The 16,294-nt window shown below is 34.6% G+C and overlaps 1 protein-coding gene across 1 annotated transcript in view; it reads left to right on the forward strand.

Annotated features, from left to right (window-relative positions):
* DENND1B (DENN domain containing 1B) overlaps positions 1-16,294 on the forward strand; it is a 234,567-nt gene that overhangs the window by 137,735 nt on the left and 80,538 nt on the right. The window contains exon 10 of the mRNA XM_083359778.1: positions 11,413-11,513. Within this exon, the coding sequence (XP_083215904.1) occupies positions 11,413-11,513 (101 nt within the window). The remainder of the gene's footprint in view (positions 1-11,412; positions 11,514-16,294) is intronic.

Here is a 16,294-nt window from a genome sequence, read left to right on the forward strand (position 1 = left end):
ATTGATACAATTTCCACTGATATGTGTATTGCCAGTGAATATATAGTATGATCATTATTGATCTCATTGTTAATTAAATAATATATTTTATTTATTTATTTTTTTATTTTTATTCCATTTATATCCCGCCCTTCTCCGAAGACTCAGGGCGGCTTACAAGCTTAGCAGTAGCCTTCATTCTATGTATATGCCTGCTTATTAGGGCTTTCACACACCTCCCAAGCGGCATTATTACAAAGTCAGCTTAATTGCCCCCAACAATCTGGGTCCTCATTTTACCTACCTCGGAAGGATGGAAGGCTGAGTCAACCTTGAGCCTGGTGGGATGCGAACCTGCACTAATTGCAGGCAGCTGGTGTTACTTAAGGAGGCATTAGCCCACTGCACTGGTGTACGGACGAAAAGCAACAAGCATCCATTCTCTTTCTTTCGGTAATGCTTTGGTTTCTTGAGGTCACTGCAATTTTTATGAGGACATCAGCCAGCTTTGTCTCTAGGAAGAATTCAAAATTATTTATCAAACATGATTGGAACAAACAGCCTCAACAGTTTACCTAGCCTTTATCTCTTCTGTGATGTGATCAGTAACTCTTTCTCCACCCTCACCCCCCTTTCCATTCTTGTGCTTAGCTTTCTGAGAAAGTGCAAGAGTAAAAGACACAAGGAACAGACTAACACTTGTCCATTCCCAATCCCTGGCATACCACCAGGCAAAGCAGACTTAAAATAAATGGGACAGGAATTATTATTTTATTTTCCTTCCTTGGACCTGTGCCTTGCATCCTCCTGTACTTTTGAGTGGAGCCTCAAAAAGGGGCACCATCTGGGGATGGTTCAGACAACACACTTAAGCTATTGGCAAGCTTAGTTGCCAGACCATGGGCACTCCAAGCTGTCCTTACCCAGTTAGGAGACAGAGGAGGAGGCAGAGTGAAGGATTGCCTTGTAAAAAATTCAAGCCATGGGAATATCAATCTTTCAGTGTCCTGGAAGATACAGAATACTGAAAAATCAGTATTCCTAATGCAAAAAGCTGGCCAAGATTGGAAAAAAAACCTGCTGTGAATAGAAACATGAACTGATTTGTACTTGATTTCAGCTTGGATTGGCCTTGGATCTGAGATTGTGAATATGCATTGGGCTTAGGTGTAGTGTCAGAGACACAAATAGCTTACTGGAAAGTACAAAGGGAAAAAGTAAGCAGTGAGTGTTTCATAACGCTAGTTCTTCACCTCTTCACCTCAGTATTTATAGCAGCCTGAATCTGGAATCATTTATCAGTATTCAGACCTAATTATCTCATGTAAGAGAGAAGTACAGAAATACAGCATTCTGCCAAAGAACAGAATAGAATTCACAGGGTGGTTTATTTATTGCTACAGTATATAAGAAAGCAGAAGGTTATATGTAGGGAATAATACCAGGTGGATTTGGCAAACATGGTTTTTATTAAAAACAAAACTTAAACAAATCAACCTCCTAGTTCTCTATATGATAAATCCCACTGTGAAATATTAGTTTCTAATTTGGCACAATATGGCTGGTGTTTTCTTCCCATTCTGACCCTGAGAGCCAGTTTGTTTTAATGGTTAAAGGACCAGACTAAAAATTGGGGGACCGTGAGTTCACTTGTCCTTGCAGTCTGAGCCCCCTGCCGCCCTGCGCTCTGCTGCCCCAGGTGACATTGCCACCTTCTTGTTCCCTCCATTCCTGGCCTGCCCATTAGTGAGGCAGCTGCTGGCCCCATGAGGCTATCTTCCTCTGGCAAACCACTGTGTGCAACCAGGCGAAGAAAGCTTCATAAGGCCAAAACTGCCTTGTGAAGGGTCAGAGTGGCCATGTTAGGTCAGCAGCAGGAGACGGAAGATGGCAAATGTCAGCTAGGGCAATAGGAGTTGCAGAGTGGGGAGGAGGAAAGGACATAGATGGGGAGAGAAAGGTGGGTGAGTGAAGTTAAAGCACCCCTGTGGTTGTAAGTGCAGGTCACCTGCCAAGTTCCCCAATTTTGTTCATGGGACTGCAACTGCCATAACTTCAGGGACCAGTTATAAATCCCTTCATTCATCCTGATTGTAACTTGAATAGGGGCTGAATGAATGGTCATAAGTCTAGGGCTATGTGTAAGTGATCTCTGAAAATATAAAAATATTTTTTTTCCACCATAGATAATGATGTATTTCTGAATATCTTGCTCATTGTATATACAATATGTGTACATAATATTAAAAATTTAAGCAAATCTAGTTTGGAGTCACATTAAAAATAAAAAAAAAATATGTTTATTAATTAATTGGTTGGTAAAAAACAATTGTCCAGTGGTTTTATAGTGTACTCCTGCAATAGATGCTCACTGTTTCTTAATATCCTTTCATGCATCCAAACGTCTCATACTTTTATGGGTATTGTATATCTTAAGCATTGTGATATTGGATTCCTTCTGAATTTCTGCTGCTCTAATTTGAAAAATAAGTATCATTTGTGATGTTTTTTCCATTGTTCCCTAGTTCTACTCCATCAAACAATCACATTGGTTCCCTATTTGCATCTTCTCAGCTATTACTTTTGAGGTTGTAGCACTCGTGAAAATGCTGACAAGATAGCGTATGTGCTGTCAAACCATAAAGTATCTAAGATTAGTTTTCAGTTGGGGAAAGCTAGACAAAAATATCCCCAGACAAAATATAAAAGAATTGTAGAATACATTGAGCAATGAATACAATGCTTTGAATAACTTTAATATCAACCATAAGAGTATTGTATTTTATCCTAATATCACTTTCCCGAAGAGCTATATTAAACACTTAGCAAGAATGTTCTTTTTAGTTTTTTAGAAATACTACATTCCATATTTCAATCCAATCACTTAGACAGGATTTATTAATAGAGTGCGTGTTTATTTTTGTTTCTTTCTTGCCATGAATTATATTCATCTATTTGGGAAGAGAGTATTTATTATTTATTTGTCAACAAACAGAAATAGAAATGTAATAATCTGAGATAGGGAATCTTGATGGGTACCAGATATAATATGGCAATTTACCAATTTACTTTGCAATTGAAATTGCAATGACATTTGCAAACTGATAGTTTTGAAAAAAAAATGTACCATAGATCTTTCAATATGAAGTATCACATACAGGATTATTTCTGCTGCAACGTATTTTCTCCCTTTCACATGTACAGAAATATCATGCATAAAAAAATGTTATGTAGGACACTTTCCACACATCAGTTATCTCCAGGAAAAATATCATTCAATGTACATTTTTATTTTTTCTTTTGAAAAAATGTATTAAGATTTTTACATATGTAAAAAATATGGAATTATGTAGACTAAGATTAAGAAAAAATGTGAGAAACTGCAGATAGAAAAAAAGAGGTAAAGGTAAAGGTAAAGGTTCCCCCGCACATGCGTGCTAGTCGTTTCCGACTCTAGGGGGCAGTGCTCATCTCCGTTTCAAAGCCGAAGAGCCAGCGCTTGTCCAAGGACGTCTCCGTGGTCATGTGGCCAGCATGACTAGCACGGAATGCTGTTACCTTCCCACCATAGTGGTCCCTATTTTTCTACTTGCATTTTTACCCGCTTTCGAACTGCTAGGTGGGCAGAAGCTGGGAACAGAGCTATAAAAGGGCAACTTTCCATCTTCTTTACAGCGCTTACAAACTTATTATTTCTCCTCTCTAATATTGCCACATGGTTCCCTTCTTCTGATTTTTAACTCTTTGTAATCATAATCCATAAATGACAAATTCATTTTTTCTGCTGTCAGCAAAAAGTCCATAAGAGGTTACCAGTCTTTTGTAAAAATATTTATTGTCTTATCCCTGATTAAACAACCAGTTTTGTCATTTCTGTAAGTTCTTCACAATCCACTTCTTCATTGTAGTTTTCCACTGAAATAGTCTCATTGCAGTTACCATATACAAAATGAGTCTTCCATAAGTATTTTCTCATTGGTTTTCCATAAATCCAAACAAAAAAGTTATTATTTTGATCTTTAAAAAGTTCTCTCTTAATTTATAACACAATGTGACTTTCAATCCCTTTAGCCACATTCTCTCCCATTGGTTGATTTGTATGTTATAAGTGAAATTCTTAGCACAGTCTTGAATTATTTAACTTCTTCTTCTGTTTCAAATCTGAGCAAAAATTTGTACATTTTAGCAATTATATGTTCATCATTTGTACACAACTTCAAATCTCATCCTTTTTCAAATGAGAATATTACGAGGCATGATTTATGTCCTTGGTGTACTTGCATATCAACAGCTGGTCTTGTTTCTCTGGCAGAAAACCTGCAGGAATACAGATACAAGTAGTACATATGAAGATCTAAGGATGAGTAAATTGAAAATTCAGTTCAAACTATTTTTTTTTAAAAAAGAGATGAAGACTATCGAGCTCATCCTCAAGGTATAACCAGTCTCAAGAATAACTACTTCTGATTTATTAACCACTTCAGATTCAATATACAGATGTATCCCTTGTTTTATTTATTTTGTTTTAGGTGATGTGCATTTTTACTTCATAGACTGTAATATTTTAGATTTAGATTTGCACAATTTAGTAATATATATTGTTAGAGTAGCTTATGTTATAGCTTCTATCATAGAAACTCCTTGCTATATTGGTATTTTATCTTGATATTATGTATATTTGCCACCTTGAGTTGACTGAAAATACTGTACATAGAAGGGCAACATATCTAATAATATAATAATAGTAATCATACCTTTAATACCATCAAACAACAACATCTGTCTATCTCAGGTCCTTGGGAAGGACTTGATAAGTGGATAAAAATGCCAAATTCAGTCTAAACATCTGACGTCGATGGTGCACATGGTAAACGAACCATCTTTCATATTGTATATGTTGCAAATTTGGTTATACAGTGAATGAACATCACTACTACAGTATTAAATATATAATTACTCTATAAATATATAAAATAAATATACAGTATAGAAATAGCGTACATTATATTTCTAACTCTTAGAATAAACTATAATGATAATTTTTAGCATAAGTAATCAGATTAATATGTTCTGCAGCTGTGATGTAGTTTTATATTTCAAATGTATTGTTTTACCTCTGCAACATTTTGAAGCAGTGTATATATCTACAGAGTGTCAAGTGTTCATCAGGGTATCCATTGGGATTAACATGGCTATAGTGATCCTAAGAGGAACAAGTGGCACAACATGCATCATGACATTGTGATGCAAACTCCAACCTTAAGTATTGCCTGGGATGTTGTAAGTCACACCATGGCTCAAATACCAAAGAAAGGATGTAGTTAGCATCTTGATGTCACAATGCCCATTTTGTTATAGGTATGGATGCTGATGCTAAGGAATTCTATCTTGAGACCAGCTAAAATCCCTCTACTATTTTTTTCCTTAAATTGTGTTTCAATTAAAATAAGACATAGATTGTTATGCTGCAAAATAAAACTTTTGTACTTTTTTCTCATATCACCCTTCACCCCCTATTTAGATTAACAGGGATTTTTGAAAATTAAAAATGATTAATAGTTCTCTAGAAGTATATCCAACTTGGATATACTCTGATGTTGGTTGTAGTTCTAGGGGAGAAAAACAAATAACAAATGATTAAAACTAAAATCTGAGTTTGTTTTTTTGGTGAGTTTTGTCTTTATTAATTAATATTTTTTATAAGAATTAATATACCACTATGAATACTATATACTTGTGTCAACAGAAATTTGCATCTGTGTTCAGTGAAAGATTAATATGTGACTTATTAAAAAAAAATTACTCATCTTCAGGTATTTCAGTTTGTTCCACTCTTGAAAGCACTAGAAAGATAGCAAAGTTCAGGAAAATACCTGAAATCTTAAATGCAGTAATTATTACCGGAAGAACAGATTGTGAAAGGTGTTGAGTTTTTTTTATTTATGATAGTGATTATATTTCTAGATTATTGTCCAGTACAGTCTAGAAGTCTAGCATTCAGTAAAAGGTAGTTCAGGTTAAGTGAAACTGTGCTGCATCCTTATTTTAAATAGCTGTTACTAATCAGTAGGCATGAGACCCATGACTAACCCATTTCCTGGGTAGAGTTGCTAGGGGTTTAATATCTAATCTCCTGTCTGTTTGCTTGTAAAAATTACTAGAAAGCATTGTATTTAATGACTTAAGAACTATGATTAGAATAGTGACTATTAGATAAATTGTATGGGAAAGTAATTGGAAATGCATCCAGAGGAATACACATTATGGAGAATTGCAAGCTATTCATTTGCAGAAACATTAAATTATCTCTATAGCAAGAAAACAGCAATTAAACAGCAAGCAGCAAAGCAGATGATAATGGCATTCTGTAAAATTGCAGCTGTTCTACAGAGGTAAGGAAACAATCAGAAATGGCCAGCTTAACTAAGAAATTATGACATCTTTGGCTGACTGGAGCATAACTGTCAAGCTTGGGCTGTTTGGTGGTCAAGTGACATTCCATGTGTCAGTGAACAGAGTCTCTTGATACAGTAACCCTCAGTTCACACATTACTGAAGCTTCAACTGTCGAATGTTTAAGTCCCTTGGTACTACTGTAGCCTCCAATTTTTCCTGACTGGCTCATGTTTCATTCTTTGGCAATTTGCCCTAATGATATCCCTCAGGAGCTTTCAGACTTTCTTCTTTTCCATATTTAATCCTGTTATATTAATCTGAATGAGAGCATATAATGCAGTTCAAAATTGTAATCTCTTGTTGTTTTACCATGTTTTTTAAAAGCATCTTCTCTGCTCCTAATTTAGGTTGAAAATTCATAAAATAAATGGTTGAAGAATTCTAAAGTTGGAAGCTGAATTTTCTGAAACATTTTTGGTTTGTTGATTGCATTCATATTTAAGAAATAAAAGCTTCTTAAAACATGAGGTAGGAATAACTGACAGAAGCATTTGAGCTTTTTTGGCTACACCCAGTTAAGTGTCCCACTCCTTTTTGGAAATGGCACTGCTGTTTGGTGAAGACAGCAAGATACAGTTTTTGCCCATGGTATTTCATTTTATAATATTGTCTTATAGGTCTAGAACTTGATTTGCTTATTCCTTATTCCTTGCTTATTCCTTTGCTTTATACATCTGGGCTACCATGCCTCAGCCATAAGCATGGCTGTGTAAAGAAGTGTTACTTCCTTAACTGTTGTATCCCATCCAAAGTCACATTTTCATGAGTTGGGCAGCCATTTTATTATGATACATTATTTCCAGGAAATTCACCTTCTCTACATGAAAAAAGCAAATCCTTCAACCTCACAATTTGCAATTGCTGGTTGCTTTACTTTATTTCTGCACACTTAGAAGAACATTGGAAGCCAATAAAATGGCTGATGTGATGTACATTGGCAGTATCAATACAGTGCCTAAAAATGGAACCATATTAAAAAGGATGCTTTGAAATCTTTGAAATTTTAAGTGACGCATTCTTTTAAGGCTTTACATGGGTTCATTGTGTGTATGGATGTAAGTGTATATTTAATTTTGAATTGTTGATTACATTCTATTTGCCTTTTATCTGCACAATATACAAAGATATGGGGGCACATTCCTCCCCCCTTTTCACCCCTAGGTCTCTATAGGAAACTTAGGTTAAAAACATTGGTTATTTATTTATATTTACCTCAACTTTATAGATTAGTCTTCGACTTACAACCACAATTAATACAGGAAAATTTGTTAAGTGAGGTGGTAATTAAGTGAGGCATCACATGGCCACATCTCATTTTACAACCTTTATTTTACAATCTTTTTAAGTGAGACACCAAGTGACCATGATTTGCAACCTTCTACCAGCTTTTCCATTGACTTTGCTTGTCAGAAGACAACTGGGAAGGTTGTATAGGGTGATCACTTAACTGGTGGACACAGCGGCTGTCATAAACATACCTAATAATCCACCATCCTCTTATTTTCCCCACAACAACAATCCTTTGAGGTGGGTTGAGCTGAGGCTGGCCCAAAGTCACCCAGCTGGCTTTCATGCCTAAGGCAGGACTGAACTCACAGTCTGGTGCCTTAACATAGACCAAACTATGGGAGACCTTCAAAGGCCACATAGCTTTGCAAAGGCCACAAAGCTTTGAAATATATTAGCCAATTGGAGTGGTCTACCTTCAGACATCATAGTTAGGTACCTTGCTTTTCAGCGTCAAGACATCACATAGAATCAGCTCAACCCATAAATTGGCATTGAGGAGCCTCTGCAAAATGATGCTACTTCATAAAGGCCTAATATATATGTGTATGTGAGCATGCATATGTCTACATGCATACTCTTTCTCTTCCGAATTATCCTATCTATTGATATTACTGTACACATCACACTCAGGAGCAGCATTGTAGAATCCTGTGCTATTTTTTTTCTTTTTCAGTCATGTTCTTGACAGGCCTATGATAGGCTACCTAGGGGATCTTCAACAACTGAATTGTGAGTTGCCAATGCATGAGGCAGAAAAATGCTGTGCTTAGTTGTTTTTTGTGCAACTTGCAGAACATCAGACACTTAAGTTACATAGACGGCTCTTTTGTTCATTAATATGGCCCTAGTTTGTATAGTAAAATATACAGGTGCTTTCCTTTGTGTGATCCACTATTTTAAGTGATAAGAAAAGTTACATTCTTGTGCTTTTATATCTTTGTCCTCTGGCATGTTTGCTATAAAAGATCCTTATACAGAATTCTCAGTGTACGTTATTATGGCATCAGGAAATAATACATAGTTGATAAGAAGAGATTTACAAAGAGAAAGCAGAGCAGTAGATTATATTCTGGCTGATGTGACCATACAGTGCCTTCTGAGAATTAGGATCTGTTTCATGTGAAATTCATCTGCTGGCTACATCTGGCTTTCTTTGCAATAGGTTTGTCCTCAGAAACACATTGTTGTTAATCTCCCTCATAGTTCAAATAGCTCTCTTAATAATATGAGCTAGGCTAACACTTAAGAAGTGCTCGGTATTATGTGCAAGATGTATTCCTTGTACCCTTTGTGAATTGTAAAACAGACTGGGGCTTCTGGGACAATTGTTAGTAGAGACTTAACCCCCTCATTAAATAAAAGTAAGACTCCTGTTTAGCGTTTTATTCAGGGAAGGTTTTAAAGTAGTGCCAGCTTGATCCCATTTGCTTGTCTTAATAGTATTTTCTCTCTAGGATATTGTCCTTGGCATAGTGTTTGTTCTCTGTACCTGGGCCACTTCTGCCATACCTTCCCTGCATAGCAAAAACTGCAGCTGGTAGTGTTATCTCAGGTTATTCTGGCCTCAAACCAAACAAGATAGATCTCAGAGGGCCCCTTCTTTCTTCCTTCTACTAAAAAGACCATTGCTTCTTTAAGATGGGATGCAATCTTGGAGTGGTTGTAGTCACTATCTGGGAAAGGTTAAAGGCCACTCAGGGTAAGACAGGAATGTATATGCATAAATCATCTGATGAGTTGGAACCTTTTGAGGAGAGTGGTGCTTTGTGGCTTGTGGAAGGTTTAATCCTATTTTAGTCCTTACACTGTTGTTTTATAACTTATTATTATTAGATGTATGTGCATTTTATTTTATGTGCAGCCATTATGCTGCAAATGTGCCCCATTTTAGTGGATATAGCTGAAATATCAATGCCCAATATGATATAATAATTTTACCTTTTTCTGTGTTGATTTTGGTTTTTAGCTTTTTTTCCATAGTATTATGTATTAACACTTACATCGTGTAGTTCTGTGTAACTCTATATTATCCTTAAAGTTCCATAAGCATAATTATGCAGTTGTGATGGTATATTTGTGTCAGTGATTCTAAATTTTAGTTGATTGACTGGCTGAAACAGTAGGAAACCCACAATTATGCTGTTATTATCACATGCAATTATCCTATTTCTTCCCTTCCATTTTAAATGTCTGTTGGCCTGACTGATACAAAGTAAGTTAAAATAACCTGGTTTATTTGCTGGTAAAGTGTTGCTTCTTTGCTATATAAAGAAAATGATTTGTCAAGGAGGAAAAGATGTACTTATATGGTATAAACCCTACTTCTGTGTGAAGAGAGATTTATCCTTAACCATTTATTTCAATTGTACTTTAAGGAATGATGTTGATAGCATAAACTGTTACTGTGTGAAGAAGAATAAACTCACAAATCCATTTGAGGTGTCCCTTGATAAGGCCAGAGATATTTTCTAGTGCAGAAATCCTGGGGGGATTCACAATCCTAGGAATTTTTATTAGTATGGTAAGATCCTAGCAAATCCAGACTTGTTTGTTGGTTTGTTTTGTATTCATTTAGTTTGAATCACTTGGCACTGTGCTATGAGACAAAAACTGAAAGTGCTTTATGATAAAAATGGAAGCTGCTCTCTAGTAGACTAGTATACATAAAATAATTGGACTGTTTGATTTTTTTAACAACAAGAAGAAACCTTTCACCTGCCACATAATTTCTTGCTGCCAAATCAATTACCAGTATGTAGGAGGGGAAAAGAAGCATTTGTGTTAACAGATTCCATGCAGTGGAAAATGCCTCATGTACTTTTCATTTCTTTTACATATCTTTCAGAACACAACTTTAACAATAACAGTAATATTACCTTGTAGTGAGACTTTTGGCAAATTCTTGTCTAGATGGATTACTGACCTAGTTCAAGATAGTTGGTTGAAAGAAAATCCTGGAATGTACATGTGCAAAACAATTCTTCATGTTTAACTCTGTGTGAGATAACTAGGAAGAATGTAACTGTCTTTTATTACTGTATTTTATTTGCATTTCCAATACTGCAACATGGAGAGAAAGGCTTTGAGTTGGCTTTTTTCTGCTTAAATCTGTTATAGCTATTTGTAATGTTCATACAATACCGGCTGTATTTCTGAAAATCAATAAGCATTTTGGAAACTTTTCTTTTGGAGCTAATCTTGTTCCAATCTCCCATATTTTCTATCTCTATCTCACTCTTTATGTGTGTAAAACTGAAGTTTATAAACTTATCAAACAAAATGATATACAAAAACCCAAAGTTCTGCTATGAATCTAAACCCTTAGCATGAAAGATTTTTTAGTACAATTGACTTTCTTTCTTTCTGAGGGACAACAACTTCATATGAATCAATATATAAAGAAACATTTGTAGATTGAATTGGCTTCCTTTACAGTAGAAAATAAGTATTTCACATCTCTTTATGAGACTATGATTATTAGTGATATTTCATTATGTGGCTGACAGAATACAACTTTTCTGTTGTACATGGAAATTCAGTGTACAACACTGAATTCAAAATTCAATCTGAATATTGTATATACATAATTTTTGGTTTTTATTGTTCCTGACAGGATTAATTCAATATTTTATTTTGTTTCTCTTTTATATAATGTTACTCTTTTTCTGTGTCTGCTTTGAATTCTAGTTAACTGCTTGTGTTCATGGGTCAGCTGCATTGCTATATCCAATGTACTGGCAGCATATATACATCCCGGTGCTCCCACCACATCTCCTGGATTATTGCTGGTAAGAGGCTAAATGTGTATTATTCATCTCTCTAATAATTAAACAAGACAATATGTTGTTGCCTTTTAATTAAATAAATAGGATCATTTGAACATTAAATCCAGTTGTAGTAGTACAGACTCTAACTAAAAACATGCCACATTTGGCACTGCTTTATACAGATAAAAAATCTGAAACTGTACTTCTGCAGGACTAAGGTATGAAACATGACTTATATGACTTACACGGCTTATTTTTACAATACTAGGTTTTAAAAGTTGGTGAATTACAGAGATGAGACAAAATCCAAAATTTATTTATTTATTTATTTATTTATTTATTTATTTATTTATTTATTATTTATTATATTTTTATACCACCCTTCTCCCGAAGGACTCAGGGCAGTGTACAGGGCAATAAATATAAAACAGAATACAAAAGTTAAAAAACGATTAAATATAATGCCCAAATTTAAAATTTAAAACAATAATTTAGTATTATCTTTCTATTTTATATGCTCCAAATGGATGTAGAGATACCAATATGGCTCAGAATGTTTCTCTGTTGAGAGGAAGTAATTAAAAGGTCCTGTACAGACTCATTGAATGCTATTACATTTCATAATTACTAATATTATTATTAAATTTATTTGCCACCTGCCTCGCCATGGGGCTACTCTAGGCAGTTTACAACAATAAAAAAGAAGAAATAAAAGGAAACTTTAAACAAAGTGAAAACAAATTAAAAAACCAAAAAGAAAACAAAGAAAATACATCAATATGACTGGTAAAAAAAGAGGGATGAATGGGGAGCAGACAGTAGGAGGAGAAGCGGATCTAGGAGCCACCTCCAGAGTAGAACTCCCCCATTGCTAATCATTACTAATTTAACATTTCTAATCATTACTAATACAGATATTTTGTGTGTGCTACATATGGTATTTCACAGCTTCTTTCACATCTTTTAATATGTTACCGTGCAAGTACAAAATAGATCTATAATTTAAATAGCTCAAATGCTTCCAAGATTCTACAACAGGTTCATGACCATAGTTTATCTAAATTTCTTATAAGTTAATATACTTGTCCCAATCAAGAAAGCAATGATTTAACAGGCTTAAAAATAATTGAAATCAAAGGGCAGAGAGAGAACTTCAAAATAACATAGCTGAAAGAAGGAGCATTCCCCTTCCAGGATGAAATAATTTCATTCTTTGCTATATCCAATGTACTGACAGCATATAAATATTCTGGTGCAAAAGTATACACAGTAAAATTTTAAGGTTTCAGAAAAGCTGAAATGTTTTCTGACAGAACCAGTGTCCAATCACATAGCATTATTTTATAAGTATAATGAGGAGAAACTAGTGATGCTCAGACCAGAGAAAATTTTATGTAAATACTGAGTAGATGTGTCTAACTTTCAGGGCCAGAAAAAGAATGACCAAAAGTCTGTTGACTTGAAAATATTTGTGGCCTTGTGGAAAAGCCTAGAATTTAAACCCTAGATTTATAGACAGCTTGATTTCTCTTGTTTATCTGGAGTAAAGCAACTTATCAAGTTGTGTCATGTGTTGAAGGTTCTGTTTCGTTGCTGACTGGAGAATTAAGATTTATTTTGGTACCAAAAGTACCAAAACATCTGAAAGATTTTGGATTTGCTTAATTGTTAAACAAGAAAAAACAATACTAATAACTTCTTGGTATAGTTTCTTACCTATAACACTATGTGTTTCACAATGAAGCATCTGTTTTAAGAATTCTATTAATATTCTTAAAAGATTACAGAATTCTACTTAAAGCTACATAATGATTCATTATGAAATTCTCCCTGTTTTTATTGTAGAACATTTTTCACAATAAAAACCATAATAATTTTCTAGTTCATACTTTATGTAAGATAACCAGTTATTTTAGGAAAATGATGGACTGGATTAATATATATATATTTCATAAGTTGAAAGTGATTGCCAGAAGAAGAACATGCATGTGTCTTAATTGTCATTATTTTTTCTCTTTTTAAGTGTCTGACATGTTCTTTAATTATATAAATTACTAATCAGAAACAGTTTATGCCAAGCTTTTCCCAGTATTACTTTTCTATAAAATATGAAGAAAAAACTGATTCATGTCAAGCATTGTTTTTAAATAAAAAACTGCATTTTGATTTTAATGCAAGATAATATGTCATTGTACTTTGGACATACTTCAAATAGTATCCAGTGGTTTTGAATAAATGGTGTGTTGCTAAAAGTATATGCACATTCAAGAGAGTTAATGGAATAATATAACTTAAAATTTTAATTACAGTTGAATGAAAAAAGCTCACCAAATTAATATATCAACACAACTACTTCAAAAGTCTATAATGGCAGACAATATGTATCAACAATGCATTGTTGTAAATGGGATATAGATTTGTACTTCAGTGTTAAATGTTAGTTCTGGAACATAGGCCAGAAAATTCAGATTTCCTGAGAACCTAATCGATTTGAAATACTGTATACATTACCAAGAAATACATCCTTAATGCAAAGCTGTTAATACAAGTCATAGTGACAATCCTATTGATATGATCCTCAAATATATTGATAATAAAGTAAAACCAGACTGTATAGATTAATGTTCCAATTTCTGAGTAGCATCCCCAACAGCAATATATTTGGTACTCATCATTTAGTAAACATTCCCTGAGATAGCCATTTTACATGAAGCATTTTTTGTTGAAGTAGTACCAAACATAGGAATCTAATTTTACAGTATTTAAACTGCCCATAAATTGACTTATCAAGGCAGGACACTGGATGGTTATACCAAAGGTTATATAAATAACTAATACCAATTTGTTTTACTTCATATAAAATATTTATTGGTTTAAGAACTGTATTTAATTGTAGTGTTTGCTTTGAAAACAGAAGAGTTCTAATAAGAGTTCAGCCATGGGCAAAAAGAAAGATGTGATTTTGGGGAGCAGGGCTAATTTTTCTCTGCCACTCCCTTCTCTATGACTTGTGGATTTGGAGGAGTCTTCAACTACCTTCCTCAGCCTCTTAGAAGGCTACAATTAAAAGAACTGATGTTTGGAAATCACATTTCCATTCTTGGGTGGGACAATTTCACGGATGCAATTTGGCTCAGTGGGTTTCAGAAAAGAACTTCTGGCATCGTTTCTATTGTAAATTGGTATGCTTCCCAAGAACCTAAAAATCTCATTATTCTTACATTAGTTTGCTGTCAGTGTATATAACTACTCCTAACATTTGTAATAATTGTAAAGCAGTACAAAATACAGAATCATTTGTATATCTTTTGTCTGTTCTTTGTCATACATTATATATTGCTACTTCAGTTCATACATGTATGAAAAAGGAGGCTGATTTATCTAGAAAAAATTATCATAGCTAGGAACCTCCAGTCCAAATTCACAACTGTAATCATAAGTCTACAACTTTTTATATTATCCTCAATTTTACACTGGAGTCACAATTCAAAACCATAGAGCTGACTAATATATAAGCTGTAAACTGCAAAACTGGTTCTGTACTTAATGGCAAACTGTTGCCATTGGGAAGCTGAACTATCTTTGTTATTGTTTGGTTTGTTTGAAGGCAAGTGTCATTGTTCTGATAGATTAGGCATGTCAAACTGCCGGCCCACGGGCCGTATGCATCACAACGAAACCAGCCCCCCCATTGCTGGCAATGGGGAAAAAGTCATGATATGTTGCATGACATCATGTGATGTTGCGAGTTTGACATGCCTGCGATAAATGAAACCCATCAAAATAACTTCAAGGCAAGAATTCTTCCTTAAAGAATGTTTTATTCAGGAAACAAAGTATCAGCATAACATAGTTGAACCCAAAACTAAATCCCCTTGCCCTGATACAAAGTAACAAATTGTAATTCCCACCCCCAATAAGCAGTCATAAATCACGTTCTCCAATTAGCCTGAAACACGGGCTTTCTTCGTCCTTGAGTTGTCATAGAGTAGCATTATTATTATTATGGCTAGCTGAGCTCAAGCATTCATCCCAAACCCTCTTCTGCACCTGATTTCTAAAAAGAAGAAAAAGCATGTTAAAAGCAAAGTGGAAATGGCTGCAATTTTCATCAGTTGTCAGAGCGGGAACATCCAATGTTTACAGCTTTGACACCAGGGATGGCAATGTTGTGTTATACAAAAGCTGATGTGGATTAAGATTCTGGAAGCATTTATTTAGGGTGAATTGATTTTTATGGAAAAAACTCAGTGCTTTTTATTGATTGGGATTGTGGGATTTTGTTTGTTTGTTTGTTTGTGAGAGTGAAATCTGGAAGTATAATTTCCAAAGCTCTGAGGGCCACAAAAATAAGGGGGTTCAAATGTGCTTTATGGGCTGGTCATTGTGTTCAGAATAAAATCTCTAATTTTAACTTCGTAGTTCCAATTCACAAGGTGGGAACTATCATTAGATGGGGAAAATACTATTGATACAGCCTCCTCAATGTGTTTGGTATCATTTTGAATAATAGAATATGTAGCATAATATCACTCTGGTGGTCATAAGATTACATTTAGGTTGTATATATCTCTGTTTCATTTATTATAAAAATGTGTATTAGAGAAGTATGAAGGAAAGTTTTATGTCATATTTATAATAATAATAATAATAATAAAGTTGGAAGGGACCTTGGAGGTCATCTAGTCCAACCCCCTGCTCAGGCAGAAAACCTTATACCATTTCAGGCAAATGGCTGTCCAGTCTCTTCTTAAAAACTTCCAGTGTTGGAGCATTCACCACCTCTGGAGGCAGGTTGTTCC

Source organism: Vipera ursinii (genome assembly GCF_947247035.1).
Source record: "Vipera ursinii genome assembly, chromosome: 3".
Classification (NCBI taxonomy): domain Eukaryota; kingdom Metazoa; phylum Chordata; class Lepidosauria; order Squamata; family Viperidae; genus Vipera; species Vipera ursinii.